The sequence below is a fragment of the Sebastes fasciatus genome, chromosome 15 (genome assembly GCF_043250625.1).
Source record: "Sebastes fasciatus isolate fSebFas1 chromosome 15, fSebFas1.pri, whole genome shotgun sequence".
NCBI lineage: Eukaryota > Metazoa > Chordata > Actinopteri > Perciformes > Sebastidae > Sebastes > Sebastes fasciatus.
This window is the reverse complement of record NC_133809.1, coordinates 10505390-10526564: the sequence shown is the minus strand read 5'-3', so window position 1 is coordinate 10526564 and position 21175 is coordinate 10505390. Positions and strand designations below refer to the sequence as shown.

Genomic DNA, 21175 nt, shown 5'->3' with positions numbered 1-21175 from the left:
AATAAACTAGTTAAATATATACATACATACATACCTGCATAAGCACACGAATATATATACACATATATACATATACACATACATACTGTACATACCCATACAAACACATGTGTACTTACATACATAATCATAACATATTCCCCAAGAACCCTATATATTTGGGGTGCCATGTGGAGAGAAACAGAGCACCATATCAGATTGACAGCAAGCTAATATTGATAAATATTCAAGATTCAAGGTGTTTATTGTCACGCCGGTTGCACAGGTACAAACGTGTGAAATACTTTTTGGCTGGGAAGCTCCATTAAAATAATAAGTTATATTACATTTACATTACAATTATAAAAGGAAATACTTTGTACAAGGGCATATTAAGAACATATATATTAAGAACATATACAGTATAAGATATATTTTTGTATAGAAATATAGAAATAGTAAAAGTAATTCTATTAGATAGTGGATTTTTATTCTGAAATCAAAGGGACATTGTTTCCGGTGTTGTGTCCGTCTACTTTTACAGTCCGACGTTGCACACAACAAGAGGCAGCAGCAGCAGCTTTGCATTTTACGCGCTCTTTGCGCTACGGAAGCCGTGAAGGTTCCGACTCCTCGGGTTTTCTGTACGAAGGTTCCGCTTCCTCTCCAACCAACGTTCCTCTCCGGGCCAAAGCAACGGAGCCAGGCCGAGAGGACTACTCGGGGGGAGAGAGAGAGCGAGATACAGGGGTTAAAGTGTAAGTGATTAAAGACGATATTTGTCTCCACATCTCCAGGGATTGTTTGTGAAATCTCAGCGTGAAATCTGGGCTTTAAAACGGAGTGAAAATCAACTCAGACTGGGCGGAGTTTCGGCAGTTGGGCTGATTTTTTCTGCGGTTGACAACAAACCGGTGAGTTTAGAATGTTGCTCATTCAAAACAGTCTGGCATACAAGTTGTTTTTTTTTGGTTACTATTGGTTACTGGGTGGATTCTTCTTCTTCCATAAACTGTTGAGGAGACACTTTACTAGTTAAAGGGGATACAAATAAAGTAGCAGATCAAGATCCTCGTGTATAGTGGGATTTGTGGCTTCCTTTCTTTCTTTTAATTATAAACCAAAGTAATGACAGTGTACAGGGACACTATAGTATTGTAATAACATGTGATGTTTCCACAAAACATCTGCCCTCATAACAGCCAATAGACACTGACACTTTACAATTTGAATTATGAATAAATGGACTAAATTACACCGTAATTTTATTATTTGACATTTTAATGGGCAATAAATAGGAAGGAATATAAAAAAAGAATTTACATATTTTACATCATAGCTATTTATTTCTCTTTTTAACGTGCATTTACACTTTTTCTAGTTAAGGGGATAAAAATAAAGTAGCAGGCAGGAGATCAAGATCCTCGTGTTTAGTGGGATTTGTGGCTTTCTTTCTTTCTTTCTTTTAATTATAAACCAAAGTAATGACAGTCTACAGGGACACTATAGTATTCTAATAACGTGATGTTTCCACAAAAACATCTGCTCATTCTAGTTGCATACAAGTTGTTTTTTTGGTTACTATTAACTTAATTGTGGCACAGACTGAGTGGTTTCTTCTCTTCCATAACTGTTGAGGAGACACTTTACTAGTTAAAGGGGATACAAAATAAAGTAGCAGATCAAGATCCTCGTGTATAGTGGGATTTGTGGCTTTCTTTCTTTCTTTCTTTTAATTATAAACCAAAGTAATGACAGTCTACAGGGACACTATAGTATGTATTGTAATAACATGAGATGTTTCCACAAAACATCTGCCCTCATAACAGCCAGTGGAGTCTCGCCTACTTCGCTGAAATGGGCCTGACAAGCAGTTTCAGAGGCTGGTTGGATCAAATGTAATTGAATAAAGCAGAAGACACTGACACTTCAGCATGTTCTGTGCAACATGCACACAGTATAATGTATGTGTAGCTACACTACACACTTTAAAAAAAAAAATGTAACACTGTGGTTTAAGCAGATATTTTTCAGCTCAGGGTTTGTATCACTTCTGCAAGAAAAGCAGTACTGGCTTGGAGTAGAAGTACTCAGAAATAAGATAAGATAAGATAAGATATAAGATGGACCTTTATTAATCCCCAGGGGGAAATTCAGGTGTCAAAGCAGAAAAGCTCAGATACAGAGGTACAGGTGTACAAAAAGATTATAAAACATTAAATAGAAATACAGAATATACATAGTGAATGAACATAGTGAATGAACATGGTGAATGAACATAGTGAATGAACATAGTGAATGAACATAGTGAATGAACATGGTGAATGAACATAGCGTGTACCGTCCGTCAATAAAAACAAAATGTAGTGTACAATAAATAGATGTAATATGTGCAGTCTATAAAATGGTAAATGGGATATAGTGTAAAGTAAGTTTGAAGTTTAAAGTGCACCAGTGGTTAGGAGAGGTGGTTGCAGATAGTGCAGATAGTCCAGATAGTGCTTGTTGTGTACATGTATTGTTGTCTAATGAAAGGGGGTATTGTAAAACACACACACACACATACACACAATGAAATGTATTGTTGTCTAAAAGTTGTACTTACGTTTAAATGCTTAGCACCTCTGCTACCTACTAAATGTTTTATTCCTGCAAATGTATATTCCTGGCAGTGTGGAGAAAGCTTTTAACGGTATATATATATATATATATACACAGTATGACTATGGCCTTTGCCTGCAAATGCTACACATCAGTGTATAAATCTGTGACTGTCCAGACCGGTAATCCTGCAGCCACACTGAACCAGTCATTCATGCACTACTAGACCCTGAAACTAACAGACTTCGACTGTGAGTCCTGCGGCTCTGCTCTTGTACCTGGTCCAAACTGTCCGGTCAAGTTCTGACAGCGACCCGGGAGGACTTCAGGTTGCCAGGTTGGTGATTTGATTCATCAGAGTGTTGACTCGGGTGAGGCAGCTGTTTGAATAACAGGATAAGGTGTTCAAGTGTGGTGGGTGTGCAGCTGGGCAGTGTGTTTACGCTTCATTCACTGCCAGACCCATAATCAGTGAAGTGACTGTAGAGGGGGGTTGTGTGCACATATATATAGCACAAATGTGTGTGTGTTTTTATGTCTATCTGTATGTTTCTGTGTGAGTGAATGAAAGGGTGTAGAGTGTGTGTGTCTGCTTCATCAGTCCTTCCAGGAAGTCCTCCGCAGAATTTCCTTTTATAGAAGCTGAATACAAAAGGCTTGCTGTCCACTTCCTGTAAACAGCTCGGCGGCTGCGTTTTGCTGCGTTCTGGTTGGCCGGCCCGGTCCTGTGACCCTCTGGCGCTCGGGGGAGTTCCAGGATGAGGAAGTGGGCTTCCCTTGATGGCGGCCAGCCACACAGGGAATAGAAAGTGCTCTGATCCAGCGAGAGAGAGAGAGAGAGAGAGAGAGAGAGCACAGAAAGAGGAATAGAAATCATAAAGGGCAGAGGGATGTGATGGGCTCCGTGCCACCGAGATGATGAAAAGTGTCTGTGAATTGAGAACAGATGAAGTAAGACGCCGTCTGGTTGTGTGAAGTAGTCTGTGTGGTAACCCGGCATGCAGAGTTTGAGGGGATAGATTCAACATGTGAAGGAAGAGCGCAGCCGGCAATAGAAAATGGAACATTCATTCATTTATTCAATTCCTTGCTTTGAGAAATATCAACACGTTTTTCCACAAAACCTTTTCTTCAATCAAATAAAAAAGTCTTAAGTTTTTGGGGCTACACCGATTTTGACTTTTTCTTTATGATTCCGATTCCTCAACTCAGGCTATCTGCCGACACAGAGCAACGATACGATATTTGCTGATATCACAAAGTCTGCCACAATACTTCGATTCAATTCAAGGTAGGGATGCACCGATCCAACTTTTTTCTGTCCCGATATCGATAGCTGAGCTTTGTGCCGATACCGAGTACCGATCTGATACCAGTGTTCAACCATTATATTGATCCAGGACCAGTTATGGAGACACTCGGAAGTTACGGGCCAAGCCAAGAAATAGTCCGGCAAATAACCACCAGTAAAACTTGACCATAGCCAGGTCAAAGAACGGATATTGCCAAGAGGTGTAAGTCAATTGTTCGTTCCATTCGTTACATCTGCGCTCAACAGCAAAGCTACGTTTCCGCCATTTTGGACTGAAAGCGACAACCGGACGGCAGTAAAACGTCCGCCTAAAAAGTGCCGTATGAAAGGGAAACAAAATTATTTCTATTCTATTGTCATATTCGACCAAAATAGCTTGTATTGAACAATAAACTATTAAAAATATTATAAGCGTTTTCAGTCCAAAATGGCGGCAGCGGCTGTTGTAAAAAAACACCAGAGATTCGTATCTTTGCTTCTTTACTCTTTTCCCCATTCTTTATGCTAAGCTAAGGTTGCTGACTCCAGCTACATATTTACGAGAGGTGTAACGATACATCGGTCTGGATCGAGTATATCGATTCAATGATCAATGATCCAATATCACCGTTAAGCTCAGCACCTTCCCTGTCTTGGATTGGATGTGCGTGTATATCTATTAGGGCTGGGACGATACACCCATCTCCTGATTCGATACTATCACGATACTCGGGTGCTGATTCGATATGTATTGCGATTTTTAAGAATTGTGATTTTACAAGTATTGCTATTCGATATTATGATTTATTTTGGTGAATCATACACTTCTAGGGACTTTTACTTTGGAAAATATCTAAATTGATACAGTAAAAATGTTTGATTTTCGGCATGTGTGTCGTCAGAGATGTCCTGAAGTCAAATATATCAGTCATCGTCAGGCATTATTTATTAATTTTTTTTTCTCAGCAACCCAAAAATCAAAGAATAAAGACATTTCTCTCACAAATCTATCTACATGTATGCCTTTCAAAAACTTACACCCACACATAACCCCTGAAAAACGCAATATTTTTTAAAACCTTTTTGCTAAGTTTTCGGGTCCAGCTACATATTTACCACACAGACATGAGGGTGGTATTCTCATCTAACTCTAGAAAGTGTAGTTCCCAAAATCTTGACCTATTTCTTTTTAAATAATGATCAGCAGTGTCTGTTGACAAGCAAGTTAATTAACCCATTAATCATGTAAGTGGTACTAGTAGGGTGTGTGTACAGCTATGCAAACGCTCAAGCATGCAGCCTGCAGTGCTGCCGATCTGTGCACCTGCCTGCTCCCATCAAAGTCTTTTTTTTCTTCTGCTGTGACCAGTAAGCTAAGCTCCAAGCTACATAAAAGATATTCAAGCGCTCACAATGGAGCCCCTGTTGGCAGGGGGAGTGTGTGTGTTTTAGAGCAGGGAATGAGGAGGAGCCCTGTGTGTGTATGTGTGTATGTGTGTATGTGTGTGTGTGTGTGCGATGGACATGAGAACACGCCCAACCCTTGCAGCCCTGCAGCTATGAAATTCCTAGTGAGAGACAACGTGTCTCAGCCTGGCCAGCCAGCACCCAACATTCAGTCCAACACACACACACACACACACACACACACACACAGTCACTGACTTTGAAAATACACATTAAGGCTGGACCGGGTCTAATTTTATCCTGCCGGGGCAAGAATACACTTGTCCCATCCAAGATCGCCTAGGAATGAGGCAGCCTGCTAAGACCTGCCTTTTAGATGACAGAGAGAAGGGGAACAGAGAGAAGTAGAAGTAGATACATGAGCACTGGAGAAAGAGGTGCTCACACTCGCTGGGAATACGACAGTTTTTTATCGTTTACATGGTCTTCTGTAAGAAGCAGAAGAGGCAACAAACAGGTGAGCACTTGTCAGCTTATATGATCGAGGCGAAGGCATTGAAAAGGGAGCGTAAAGAGAGTTAGAGGAGTGTTCTATAGGTGCTCATTGGGTTGTGCTTTTTATAATGGTGAAGTTTATGATCAGATTACGTGATCTAAGGTGTGGAAAACCACTACAGATGGCACACAAAATCATTGCACAGCAGAGCAGTGATAGCTGGGATAGCTTCCATCGTAAAGAGTCAGACTTACTTTTCAGAAAGTATTCAGGGAGGGGAATAATTTAGCCTCGAGTCAAGTTGGTGCTGATGTGTCTTCAGGCTCGTGGCCTCTCTGAGGACTCTCTCAGCTCGTGTGAAATGTCTTTTTTTTTATTACCTCAAAGGCCTAATGTTGTGTGTGCTGGTTAATGAGTCTGTATCAAGATATCTTTATGGGTTTCAAGGTTCATTTATTGACATTGTACAAGACAGGGTTGCACAACGAAAAGTAGTGGTAGTCCATTTATACTACTCAAGAAAAACAAAAACAGTAGTGCATTTTCTTTTAAATTTGCAGTAAACAGCAGCAACAAAAGCCACTGGTGACTTCTCTGGGCAGATGTTAATATGGCCGGCATCTTAACATTAAAAATTCGACGTCAGGGAAACATTGTCCATCGACTTTGACTACGTTTGAGCACCATGCATCACCGATGCAAGCATAGAGTCCGCTTCCCCTCGTCCCATCGGAGTCCAGCGCTATGTCAGCGCGGCCCAAGTGCGTTCCGGGATGCCACAGTGGAGCCAGGTCTCTGTAAGATGTGGGCACAACCGTTTCCGTTTTCCTGATTTCATTTATTTTGTGGTGTTTTGGGTCAGAGGTCAGCAGGTTAGCCGAGCTGTTGCTGGAGGAGGTTTTTTGTGTGAAGAAGAGGTCATAGGCAGGCGTATGTGCTGTACCTGAGCCACGTCTGCTATCCGGGTTTAACGCTATATGTGGTGTGTCATTGGCGGTCAGACACAGGAAGTGAGGAAACCTTTGTTTGCTTCCTGTTTCCCGTCTGTGATGTCACCAAGTATGCAGGCTGCAGCTCAGAGTCAATCAAACTGCTTGCTCTGCAAGACTGGAAGAGGTGCTTTGGTGTTTGTGTCTACAATCTCACCATATTAGGGTAATGGATAACACTCAAGAGTGTCTACCAGTGGTGGAAGAAGTACTCGAATCAAGAGCCAACACAGCTGTGTTAAACTCCATTATATGTGAAAGTCCTTCATTCAAAATCCAACTTAATATGACAAAAACAAGCCCAAAAGATTGGAAACCACTGGTCAAATATTAAAGGAAGAGTGTGTAACAATTAGGGGGATCTATTGGCAGAAAATGGAATATAATATTAATAACTTTGTTTTCTTTAGTGTTTAATCACCTGATAATAAGAATCGTTGTGTTTTCGTTACCTTAGAATGAGCCGTTTATATCTACATAGGGAGCGGGTCCTCTTCAAGAAGTCCCCCATGTTGCACCACCATGTTTCTACAGTAGCCCAGGAAGGACAAAACCAAACACTGTTAACTTACCCTGCTTGGGCCGTAGTCGATTTATTATTTTTTTAATTTATTTAACCTTTATTTAACCAGGAGTAAAGACTCATTGAAATGAGTGAATCATAAGGTATCGAAAAACCATTCATCAGCATTCAAAACATCTACAGCCAGATGTGCTTGCCTCCAAGTCTTTAAAGACATTCAGCGAGACCAGTTCTCAAAGATTCAGGTAATTTCGATAACGTTACTCGCTCCCGTCGCCACCGCTCTCTCTCTCTCTTGCTTCACCACTCACTTCCCATCTCGGCTCCAAATGACTTACGGTACTCTTACAAAAAATGCCTCTAGAGAGTTTGAGTCATTTTTTAAGGAAAAAAACAGTCAAAATTCTCTGATTCCAGCTTCTTAAATGTGAATATTTTCTAGTTTCTTTACACCTCTGTCACAGTAAACTGAATATCTTTGAGTTGTGGACAAAACAAGAAATTTGAGGACGTCATCTTGGGCTTTTTTAGGAAACAGTGATCGACATTTTTCAACATTTTCTGACATTTTATAGACAAATTAAAATAATCATTTGTTAGTTGCAGCCCCAGAAACCACTGGTTTAATAAATAACAAAGCATTGTATTTTATAAGCTTATCGTATGTCGTGTAGTGGAAGTATGAAGTAGCATGAAATGGAAATACTCAAGTCAAGTACAAGTACTTCAAAATTGCCCTTAAGTACAGTACTTGACTGTTGTCTACATTGTGTGTTTCTGAGGTTTCACACTACCCAGCTCAGTTTTCCTTCTTCACTCCTCTTCCTTTAACTCCAGCTGTCATACCATTCTCAGTCTCTCACTCACTCGTAGACACTCTTTTCTCTCTCTCTCTCTCTCTCTCTCTCTCTCTCTCTCTCTGTCTCTGTCTCTCTCTCTGTGTCTCTTTTCCTTCCTCATTCATGTGTAACTGAACGAGACTCAACACGTCACTTTGCCCATTCAGCGTTACTTCCTGTTCACACTCCCTTCCCTTCGCTCCAACGCTCTGTGTGCTGACCCACAGATTGTGGCATGGATGGATTAGTTAGGTCTGTGTGAGTGTTTCTTCATTTGTTATTCGGTTTGTTTGTTTCTCTGTGTAACGTAGGCTAAGGTGTACTTGATTTGCAGCCGTTTCTCAGTAGCATTTTGAGCTAACATGTATAGCATTGTGAAATCTAAAAAAAAAAACAGGAAGAAGTGAACCAGTGACTCAGCGTGCAACAGACTCACTGTGTTTCCTTGTATGCATTTGTCATTTTATGCGTCTCGTCCCATCCGTGCAGGTGTACCTGTGTGTAGATGTGTGACAGCGGAGTGTGTGAGGACAAGCCCCCCGCCCCCCCTGTCAGGATGAGCAGCCAAGGAGGAGGAACCAAGGACACCCAGTCAGCAAATCACAGCTCTCGGCCGCTGCCGTCTGTGCCGGAGGAGAGGAAGTCTAGAAACAAGATCATCTCCATGTTTGCCTCTGAGAAAGGTGAGAGATGTGGACACACATATATAGCACATCAAAAATCACACGGATTGCAGTGGATGACCTTTGACCTTTACCTGCAGGAGGCAGGAAGAAGGACCGGGACAAGGACAGACCTGAGATCTCCTCGCCCTCAGACTTTGAACACACCATCCATGTGGGTTTTGATTCTGTCACCGGAGAGTTCACTGTAAGTATCCAACCTTATTACTTTTTAAGGTGCTTGTTAATATTTATGACATTTTTACAGACCAGACATTTAGTTTACTGAATGATTTACTAAATGATGTGGCACCATTAAAACTTTTAACATATTGCGAAAATTGGGGGTGTCGCAATAAACCGGTATTGGCGATAACTGTGATTGTTTAAAAAGATGAATTATTGATATCATGTTAATAATACACATATGATGATATTGGGTAAATAATCCAGCGCCTCTTAAATCACGCTTTTGTACAGTTATGGTTACAGGATCTCTCTCCACCTCCATAAACTCGTATTTTGAGTGTAATTAATTTGACAAAAAAGAGACGAAACACACAATAAACAAAGTTAAAGATGAATTTGACTGATGGCATTATTATTTCTTTCTCAAATTTTTTTATAGGTATTGCGATAATATAATTATAGTGAATTCTTTTGGCCACGATAATTGTGTAGTGAAAATCTGGTATCGTGACAATACACTTATTTTCTTTCTTGCTGAGAGTTAGATGAGAAGATTGATATCACTCTCATGTCCGTACGCTAAATGTGTAGCTGGACCGGTTAGCTTAGCTTAGCATAAAGACTGGAAACGGAAGGAAACAGCTAGCCTGGATCACCGATTCAATATCCTCGATGCAAAATAAAAGCATTGATATATATATATATACCCTTTATTTTGAAATTCCCACGGTACGTCTGTGTCACCGTTTCGGTCCAAGCGTACCTCCTTCCTACAGGGCCCAGTAATAAAATTATCAAATCATATTTTAGTTGCTCTCTGTGAGTTGACATAAATGTAACTGATTGTGTTAAATAGTCATATGATATTGTATCATATCAATCGCAGGCCCCTGACTTGAATCAAATAGAATCGTATCGTATCGTTGCCCAAAGAATCAATATAATATCGTATCGTGTTAAAACTTGTGATTTGCACCCCTACTAATGTCCCGCTACATAAGTGCCGTATGTACATGAGAATCACATCTATCTACTTACTCTCAAAGTGTATTTCCCAAAAGGTCGAACTATGGGTGTCTCATCTAGTAAAGTGTAATGTGTAAATTGTTGCTAGGAAACATCTAGAGCTCTGTCCAATCACAATGATCAAATATGTAAACAGGAAGTCACTGTAGCATCACAAGCTGTAATGCTGCGTTCACACTACGAGCGACAAAAGCAGCAAAACGGCCCGCGTGGCCAGCTACATTGTCGGCGAGTTGAAGTGTTGCTCAAGCACTCGTTGGCGTAGTTATGTCGTTAAACAGCACTGGGAACTAGTGGCTAATGGGAAAAACAAGGTGAAACAAAAACATATGATTGGCTGACGCTTCACCTCGTCATTGGAGCCCTGAAAAAAGTTGAAACCAGCTCAACTTTATTTGTGGCTGCGTCACGCCTATCACGCAGCGACGATTATCGGGCATCTGTTTGTAGCTTCACGTCCCCGCCTTCCATTGAAAGTGACTTGTAGAATGTTGCGGTGTCCCTTGTAATGTGAACACGGCGTTACATAACTGCAAAACATGCTCCCCCATGAGCCATTTGGGCGCATGACGTGTGTTCACAGTGTCTTATTTTTGGTTTCTTGGGTAGATCTCTGTATACGTTTTTCAATATGTGTGCGTTTGTTTGTGCAGGGCATGCCGGAGCAGTGGGCCCGTCTCCTTCAAACCTCCAACATCAGTAAATCAGAACAGAAACAGAATCCTCAGGCCGTCCTCGATATTCTCAAGTTCTACGACTCCACCAGTGGAAAACAGAAATACCTCAGTTTTTCCGCCTCGGGTCAGTTTTTTCGTTTCCTCAACTAATCTGTTTATTAATCTATAAAAGTCCAGTGTTGTGAGTGTGCAGACTCACTCATCTGTCCTTACACTTTATCTCTTTCAGATAAAGACTCTCAGTCGGTGAGGATTTCCATTCATCACTTCCACTCTCATTCACGACATTACATTGAATACATTCAGCCGTTTCTGACCGTCACTCGGTTTAATCTGTGTATGTTTGCGGTTGTAGCCAGGCAAGCAGGGTACCGCGACCTCCCCATCAGGTGGCAAAGACGATGATGACGATGACGACACACCACCTCCAATTGTGGCACCGCGGCCAGAGCACACAAAATCAGTGAGTGAAAAGATTGGGATGTTTTGCTTTTAAAAACTTTAAAATTCAATACCATTTGATTTTAGGCCCTTTGTTACACAGAGATACTTTAAGTCTTTATTTCTTTAAAGTAAGCTGAATATCCAGGCGCCGAATTTACAAGCATAAGAAATGCAAGATCACCCAAGATCAGTATTCCTGAAATGTTTATTTCCTGTGTTGTGTCAGGTGTACACGAGGTCGGTGATAGACCCAATCCCAGCTACAGAGGTAGACGGCGCCTCTAAGGCAGCTGACAGACAGAAGAAGAAGGGAGGCAAGATGACCGACGAGGAGATCATGGAGAAACTCAGTATGTAAAAACACACACGCTGGAAATGACACATCCCAGGCAGGGCCCCATCTATTTTTGGCTTCAGTAGGGCTGACTAAACAATTTTTTTTTATGACTCCTAGGATCTATTGTCAGCATTGGAGATCCTAAGAAGAAATACACTCGCTATGAGAAGATCGGCCAGGGGTGAGTCACAATTCAGGATAATGTGAACATTGAAAATTGGCAGGGATTTGATGGAGGCTGTTTTACGGGTTGCAGAGTTATTTCATCTCTTACCGTTTGTCAATTTCAGGGCATCTGGCACAGTTTACACAGCCATAGATGTTGCCACGGGACAAGAGGTAAGGTTACTTCATCTTGTGTCTCTGCTACTACAAATATCACATTAGTTTTCCCTTAACTTTTAATGATTAGGTTGGACTGAACTGTAAAGAAAGAGAGCCTGAAGGCTACCATAGTTCTCCAGCATGCTTGTGGAAAGGGAGGGGTATTCAGATGGTTTCAATCTGCAACCTCACCGCTAGATGCCACTAAATCCTACACACTAGTCCTTTTAAAAGTATGCTAACAGTATAAACTAGTAGCGTATATACAGTATATAGCTTGTGTGTATATGTGGTACCACTTTTACAGGATGTTGTGTTCTGCAGGTGGCCATCAAACAGATCAACTTGCAGAAGCAGCCGAAGAAAGAGCTGATTATCAACGAGATCCTGGTCATGAAGGAGATGAAGAACCCCAACATTGTCAACTTCGTGGATAGGTAATTACACTGACCTAGTACACATCCACAGCACCACAACTGTGAGTCGACTGCTTTGTGGATGTGACTGTGTGTGTGTGTGTGTGCGTTTTTAGTTTCCTCGTAGGCGACGAGCTTTTTGTGGTGATGGAATACCTGGCTGGTGGCTCCCTAACTGATGTTGTGACGGAGACGTGCATGGACGAGCCTCAGATCGCCGCCGTCTGCAGAGAGGTAAGATTCTCTTCAGACTACTGAGATTACAAAAGAGGTTAAAAAAAACATCTGTCAGTCTATTAAAATAGTTAATCGCAAATTAATCACACATTTATTTATCTGTTCAAAATGCACTATAAAGGGAGATTTGTCAAGTATTTAATACTCTTATCAACATGGGAGCGGGCAAATATGCTGCTTTATGCAAATGTATGTATATATTTATTATTGGAAATCAATTAACAACACAACACAATGACAAATATTGTCCAGAAACCCTCACAGGTACTGCATTTAGCATAAAAAATATGCTCAAATCATAACATGGCAAACTGCAGCCCAATAGGCAACAACAGCTGTCAGTGTGTCAGTGTGCTGACTTGACTATGACTTGCCCCAAACTGCATTTGATTATCATAAAGTGGGCATGTCTGTAAAGGGGAGACTCGTGGGTACCCATAGAACACATTTTCATTCACATATCTTGAGGTCAGAGGTCAAGGGACCCCTTTGAAAATGGCTTTGACAGTTTTTCACGCCAAAGTTTTGCGCAAGTTTGGAGCGTTATTTAACCTCCTTCGCAACAAGCTAGTATGACATGGTTGGTACCGATGGATTCCTTATATATGATGCCAGTATCCCCACTCTAGCTTTTAGACTGAGCCCGCCACAACCTCTGAATGATCGATATCACAAGTTAATGCGTTAAAGAAATTAGTGGCGTTAAAACGAATTTGTGTTAACGCGTTAACTTTGACAGCCCTAGTTTACATTTATGTTTACTAGCTTGCGGTCTTCTTTCTCTTCTCTTGCATATTGTTCCTTTGTGCATTACTGCCACCTGTAGGTTAAAATGCACATGCTTTTGGGGATCCTAACCTTCCTCCCCCTCTGCGTCCAGGTCCTCCAGGCTCTGGAGTTTCTTCATGCCAACCAGGTCATCCACAGAGACATCAAGAGTGACAACGTATTGCTGGGGATGGACGGATCAGTCAAACTCAGTGAGGGAGAGCACATGCAAACACGCACAGATCCACAGACACATATTGTACATATCTGACTGAACATCCCGCCGTTTTGTCTTTCTCTCTTTGCAGCCGACTTCGGCTTCTGCGCCCAGATCACCCCGGAGCAGAGCAAACGTAGCACCATGGTGGGGACCCCGTACTGGATGGCTCCAGAGGTGGTGACCAGGAAAGCCTACGGGCCCAAAGTGGACATTTGGTCTCTGGGGATCATGGCCATAGAGATGGTGGAGGGAGAGCCTCCATATCTCAACGAGAACCCTCTCAGGGTGAGTGGGTGCTGGGAGAAAGAATGGACATGTGGCTATTTTGGTGTTTGGTGGAAAGTATTTTTTTTTTTAATTTTCAATAACAAAAATCTTTTGGATATTTTTTCAGTTAGTCTTTTAGTTTATAAAATGTCAGATTGCTGTTTTCTTTGTGCAAGCTAAGCTAACTGGCTGTAGCTCCATATCTATCGGACAGATATGAGAGAGGTATCAATCTTTCTCATCTAACTCCAGTCAAGAAAACAAATGAATATTATTTCCCAAAATGTCCAAACTTTTTCTTTACTTTCAATGGGAAAATAGAACATAGTCGTTCTGTAAAGGAATGAATTCAATGCTTAAACATTATATTATACTGCTTTTCTTACCATGATATTGTGCTCGTCCTAGGCTTTGTATTTAATCGCCACCAATGGGACTCCTGAGCTGCAGAGTCCAGAGAAGCTGTCTCCTGTCTTCAGATCTTTCCTGTCCCGCTGTCTGGAGATGGACGTGGAGCAACGAGGATCAGGCAGAGAACTGCTGCAGGTAGAGGAGGCCTACACACTCACTACACACTGACGGTGACTTTAAATTGCATGTTTTGTCCGACCAACAGCCCGAAAACCGAAAAAACAAAAGCAGCAAATCCTCATATTTACACTGAAACAAGATGTCAAAATATTCCTTTAAACTATTAATCATTTGGTCTACAAAATGTCAGGAAAATAAGTGAAAAATGTCCATTCTAATTTCCTTAAATCCAAGATGACCTCTTCAGATAGCTTGTTGTGTCCGACTAACAATCCAAAACCTAAAGATATTAAATTTAAGACAAAGAAAAGCTGCAAATTTCCACAAGTAAGACTCTGGAACAAGAGAATATTTGGCATTTGTGCTTGTAAAAAAATAAAGTTATTCTTCTTGTACTGTGTGTGAGTTAATCTCGAAGATAATTTCTTCCTCAATTTATTGAAATTCATGTTTCCGTCTGTCTGCAGCACCCATTCCTGAAGGTGGCCAAGCCTCTGTCCAGCCTCACCCCGCTCATCCTGGCAGCCAAGGAGGCCATGAGGAGCAACCGCTAAACCCCCCGTCTCTAAGGACTGAAAGAGCTGATGCCAAACCAGCCAAACCAGCCGGCGTCTTCTTCTGGTCTACGTATGATGACCATCAGCAACCTGCTAGTGTTTGTGTTTTTTTCAAAGGTTTCCCAACCTCTCCACTCTTCCCAGTGTTTCTGTACTGATGCCAGATTTATCTTTCACCTTTTGTGCCTTGTTCCAAAGCCGCATACAGCCATGATGTGTTTTCTATTTGTTGCAGCCAGAGCACGTGTGTGTGTGTTAGTGATGTTGGCGTTACTACAGTATGCGTATCAGGAATGTGGTTTCACTGTCGCAAAGGTTCGAGACTCTTTACACAACAAGGGCCATATTCACACAGGATCTTATCTCACTACTAGCAGCCCCAGGAGGCGTTTTTGGTTTGATGGCAAATATAGTCCCAAGTTCTTCAGGGCTGCAAACTGCATTTGTCCAAGTAGTTGTGCGAACCACCATCTCTGCTGTCACTGGATTGTTTTGATTCGTTGGTGAGCTGATTGGATCTTTGTTCATTCGTCATGAAAATAGTCCAAACTACTTTTTTTTGGCGCATTACCTGCAGCACACAGGGACTAACTGCTCGTTTCGTTGTGTCCGTAAATCCGTATAGTATACGGATTACGCCCCGTAGTGTTCAACGCGAGGAAATGCATCTCTTTACGGAAGGATAGAAACACCACCGCCGCAGATATGGGAGAAAAGTTTCCCACATAGATATAAAAAAAAGTGTTTTTTTATGCAGTAACTGTCTGTTTTTCGCCATCCAGTTATGTCACACATAGTGGTTCATACGTGTTTTAACAAAATAGTTCACAAAACTTCTAAATATACCGTCAAACTTTTCACCTAGAAAAAAAAATTATAAGTTGAGCTGTTCATCAATCAGTTTATTAATTCGCTCACATTGCACACATTGCTTACGGTCTGTTCGTGATCTACCGCAAAAGTAAAACATTGTCATCGTACTCTAGACTGAAAAAAAAGGGAAGGAGGCGTTTCGCAAACATCAACATCATGGAGGTTCCCATAGGAATGAATGAACTTCCGGTTAATTCGCATACGTACACAGAGCTATGTGGAAACGAGGCGTTAGGAGCTAGTTTGAGTGCTGATTTGCTCTCTGAAAAATGTTGAGGTCTTTAAGTGGCAATCCGTAAGATTTCAGTCCTGGTTGATTTAGAATTTCTATTTGAGTGAAAACAATGTTATTGTGCTCAGAGTTTCTGGAGTATTTTTGTTGATATATATGAACATAGAAATAGAATAGAGAAATTCTGTTTCTACGTTCATAAGCTTCAAGTCTTCAGAATTGTGTGCATAGTTACATTTATTGTTTGTATAAAAAAGCATTTTTTTTCCGGGAATGTCACTTTAAAGTGGCAATCTTGGAAGATTTTCATGTTAATAAATGTCTGTTAAGTCACTATTACCAAATGAGGTAACACAATGGAGACTGAGCCTATGGCCTTCTGATGAAATTATTGCAATATTTATATATTTGCAGTATTATGAAATGAGTGTCTGTGGTGATACTCCCGAAAAAAATGCAGTATGCACACATAAAATTTAAAATAATATCAAATAATGTCTGTTTTTATGCTCATGTATCAACAAAAAGACTCCAGACTGCTAAACTCTGAGCACAATAACATTGTTTTCACTCAAATTGAGATTCTAAATCAACCAGGACTGAAATCTTTGGGATTTCTGATTGCCACTTTAAAGTTTAGGCCGACACAGGACTTATTTTTAGGTTCTTCTGACTCGGCCAGTTGGGAGCTACTTTTAAAGACTTTTTGTGAACATGGAAATATATCTTTTTTTAAATTGTATCCGATAAAACTTTTACGACATGATTGAACTTCACGAGAGATGGAGATTGTGAGAATTTTGTTGTGTGGAGAGACTTGAACCTTTGCAACTGGTTTCTATGGTTGCTGTTGCTATGGTTACACATGTGCATCTGTATAGGGTCCAATAGTTCTGAAAGTGGCATGGGAAACTAAAGTGTACCAACACTGAGCTGTACTGTGGCCCGCAGCATGGGACAGTGCCGTCTTTGTGCAGTGGAAAAGCCATATCAGTGTGTCTTTGTTTGACCCTGTATGTCACTGGAAAATTACACCATTCCAGTAAAAGGAATGGAAGTTTTTTGTACATGAAAATTTCAATTATTTTAAAGTAGTAGATCAAAATGTCCGTATTTTTTTTTTTTCTGTTATGGGTTTCAACCCTCTGGTGGCACCTTTGGGTGTTACCAGGCACCAAAATACACTATCAGCCTTCACACACCTCTGCTATCAAACTCTCTGTGCAGGCTCGTCTACAAACTATGCAAACCCACGTGAACTCTCACATCTTCTAGGTGTTCTGTTTGTCTTTAGCGGTGCCTTTTACAATAGATGCCTTACTGTCGGTGTGTTGGTGCGAGTACAACACAAATACTGTATGAAACTGTTTGTCTGAATGTGTTGAACTGGAGAAAGATTTGCATTTTTTTTTTTTTTTTTGTATATTATGTATTGGTGATGTCTTGTATTTTTTTTTAAACAGCTTTTAAAAAGTATGTATATCATTGTTTTTATATTTGTAACTAACACAACAGATTACAAATTTGTTTTTTGTGTACCAATTCATCCGCAGTTCCCTGAACTGTGTAATTATGGACTCCAAACCATAAATTGTATTGCTAAGCCTGAGACAATCGAGCCAGACCTGAGTCAAGCATGTATTTGGAAATGAGTGTTTCAACCTGCTTTGGAGTACCAAATGCGATCGGTTTATACCTCATTTTCCTGTAAGTTTAGACAATCACTGGAAAGCATTTAAAAACGAAATGTGCCTTTAACAGATGCACGATGAAGTAAAACCCACTCGTATGGCACTCGACAGGTTGACACACAAACTGAGTACTTGCAAATACAATGAACCGGCTGGAATACACTGTTATGTGGCTTTTGACCAGAACACACATTCCAGTTATACATGTAATATGAATGATTGAAGAGTTTAAAATGAATGTGTTGTTGTTAATCATGAAACCAACGACTTCTGGTGTTGAATACCATCCAAACAGTGTGTAAATTATTATTAAAGGTGGACATAAATAGGCTTGTGTCGTCTGGATCACTGAAGGGGCCTACCGGGTCACTGGGAGCCCCTGGGCCATTTCGTGTTTGAAAGTCAATCAAACAACTACGATGAGATGCAAAATCCATTACGAGGAGCCACAAAATGATACAGAGATTCTAAACCGAAGAGACACACAACAACCACATGTTTGTAAAATAAACAGAAATAAATGCAAAATGCTATGAAGAGACAAAACGACCGCAAAGAAACGCAAAATGACTACATGGGCGCAAAATGACTAGAACGAAATGCATAACGACCACAATGAGATTGAAAAAGATGCAAACAACTACAAAGAGACACAAAACGATCACATGGATGCAAAATAACTAGAGACACAACGAGATGCAAAACTATGACAAAGAAACACAAAATGACCACACCGACGCAAAATGACTACAAGGAGACACAACGAGATGCAAAACTATGACAAAGAGATGCAAAACAACCACAGAGAGACACAAAATGACAACAAAGAAGCAAAATGACTAGAAAGAAATGCATAACGACCACAACAACATGCAAAACTATGGCAAAGACATGCAATACAACCACGAAGAGATGCAAAACGACTACATGGATCCAAAATGACTTGAGAGAGAAAAAACGAGATGGAAAACTATGACAAAGACATGCAAAACAACTACAAAGAGACACAAAATGACTTCATAGAGACGAAAAACCCTACAAAGTATTACTAAACAACTATAAAGAGTCTGAGGATCTTGCTCCTATAAAGGAGGGTTTGTTATGCCTCTGTATTCAGGGGCCCATTATCTCATGATCTGTTCATGATGTGAATGATTGAAATTAATTTGCATTCTCCTATGTTGACACCAGAGGGCAGTACTCATCTTTATGTAGCAGAAACACACCGACAACTCTCACAGGCGAGAGTGTGTTCTCCCACAGACGTTATAATTTGAATATCTGTTGTGCTTCCCTGCACATCAGCTGCTTTTAAGGCACCAAGTAACACATTGTTTTATCATTTTATTACCCACACATACATACATAATGAAGCTGTTACTGGTTTCCCTGCTGATAATGGCAGTCCACATTCAGGGTGAGATATTGATTTGGTTTATTTGACTAGTTAGGTTGTTACTGTTCTTTATATAATATATTACACTGGAAATGTTTTATTTTCTTGCAGGATCGACGGCCAATCCAACTGTGACTCAGTCTCCTGCATCAAAGTCTGCTGGTGTGGGTGAGACGGTCTCTCTGAGCTGTACAGCCAGTACAGGGGTTGATGATGATCTCAGTTGGTACCTGCAGAAAGCTGGACAGCCTCCGAAACTGCTCTTTTACAAAATAAGTAGCCGTCAATCTGGCACTCCGAGTCGTTTCAGTAGCAGTGGATCTGAACCTGGATTCACCCTCACCATCAGTGGAGTCCAGGCTGAAGATGCAGGAGATTACTACTGTATGGGAGCGTATGTGGACCTGTGCACACAGTGATACAGAGTCGTTCAATAACCTAGACGGCGTACAGATTGCTGTGTTGCAGCTGTGACCTTTTGCAGGAGATTCTGATATGCACCACTGCTCACCTAAACATAGCACAGTCACCCAAAGCACAAGTTCCCCCCAGTCAAAGAGGAAGTGAAACTCTGATTTTCATGTTCCTGATAGTCAAGTTTTGTTTCCCTTCACAGCTCCAGATGTTCAATATGCACAAAGTCTTCCTTACTAAGAAAAAAGGCGGCATGGATCAGAAATAAATGCAGAAGACGTTCATTTCTCTTTAAATACAGAATCTAAAGTACACTTTGTGACATAGACTAGGGGAGAGCGGGGTCGGTTGGGACACTCCTGTATCGACACCGAATAACCTTCCATTACTCACAGACTACAGAAATGAAAATGATTTGATCCCTGAACAGATACAGGTGTCTGCTAACACATTATCACATTTTTTAGAGCCCAACCCAAACGTGAAAGGCACAATATTGATAAATGTACAAGAAGTGCATTTTCCCAAAATTCTGCTTCCCCCCAAGTCGCACAGCTGTTCCTGAAATTAAATGTATTGATTTGTGTACATAGACATGAATTTCACTATTTTTTCGTGATGGTTCAGCACAAGAGAGAGCGTATAGAGAGCGGCGAACCCCATTAAGGGAGGAGGTCAGAGTGAATGGGTGGGTCAAAAAACAAAAAACAGTCCGCTACAACCTAAAAATCGCAAGTTGAGTTAATGCGTTAAAGAAATTAGAAGTGTTAAAACAAATTTGCATATTATATAAATACTGTATATAGGCGATTTTTAGGTTGTAACAGGCTCAGTTTTGAAGCTAGAGTGAAGAAACTGGCAACATATTAAATGAGAAGACATAAGGAATCCTTTGGCACTAACCATGTCCTACTAGCTTGTCACGAAGGAGGTGAAATAATGCTCCAAACTTAAGCAAAATTTTGGCGAGGAAAAACTGGTATAACCATTTTAAAGGGGTCCCTTGACCTCTGACCTCAAGATATATAAATGAAAATGTGTTCTATGGGTAAACACGAGTCTCCTAAAATGTGAGGAATAGTCAGAAGGTCTCCACTTTGAGGTTGAAAGAGAAGAGGGTGTGGATGAGTATGAGCATGGTGAATGGCAGATGCATAGTCGCTGTTTGACATGTTAAAAAAGCTTTGACTCAACTGTACTGTTGTCCCAACTGACCTGCTCTCCCCTACTATGTTGCTCACAAACAGGTACTAAAAGGAAATGCAGAATGCATGGTAGATGTAGATTTCTGAAGGGCACAATATTATATTAAACTAAAATCAAGACACAGAGAGTTGACCTTAACAGACGTACAGCATGTTTGATTTGTCCGTTGTGAAACAGCGCTGCATGTTGTGTCTCTACAGTGGTCTTGAAAACAAGGAGGGAAATCATATTGTGTTCAATGTGGATTCCATTTGCCAGCAGGAAGTGCCGTACACATGTTAATGAGAGATGGCCCATTAAAAAATAGGTAAAAAACAAACAACCTACTGGGTCAAAAAGGAGTTTGCAAAGAAGAAAAACAACAGAGTAAATAAAGTCAAAGTTTTAGATGCTTCGAATGACCAAAAGATACTCAAGACACGATGAACTGTCACTACACGTCCCCTCTACTTTTTCAGTTTCACAAGAACAGGTGTGTATTTGCCTTCTTAAATGTATTTTTGCATGATTTTACTGCATCACTGCTCCTCACAGTTTAAGTTCTCCTGTCACAGAGAGTCTGAACTGTTTTCATGCACTCACA

General features: G+C 40.8%; 1 protein-coding gene across 10 annotated transcripts; it reads left to right on the top strand.

Annotated features, from left to right (window-relative positions):
* Positions 1–601: 601 nt before the first annotated feature.
* LOC141783914 (serine/threonine-protein kinase PAK 2-like) lies at positions 602–17906 on the top strand. 10 transcript variants are annotated; one of them, XM_074661507.1, is made up of 16 exons: positions 753–893; positions 2807–2917; positions 8615–8808; positions 8889–8995; positions 10656–10803; positions 10909–10925; positions 11035–11142; positions 11350–11473; positions 11578–11641; positions 11751–11799; positions 12109–12221; positions 12317–12434; positions 13318–13417; positions 13514–13710; positions 14101–14238; positions 14691–17906. In XM_074661507.1, exons 3-16 carry the CDS (start codon positions 8631–8633, stop codon positions 14775–14777), a joined length of 1548 nt encoding a protein of 515 aa, XP_074517608.1. In that variant the 5' UTR covers positions 753–893; positions 2807–2917; positions 8615–8630; the 3' UTR covers positions 14778–17906. The 10 variants fall into 10 exon arrangements, with proteins under 10 accessions (XP_074517609.1, XP_074517606.1, XP_074517614.1 ...); XM_074661508.1 differs by lacking the exons at positions 753–893; positions 2807–2917 and adding an exon at positions 602–737; XM_074661505.1 differs by lacking the exon at positions 2807–2917 and having other exon boundaries at positions 655–893.
* The last annotated feature ends 3269 nt before the right edge of the window (positions 17907–21175 follow it).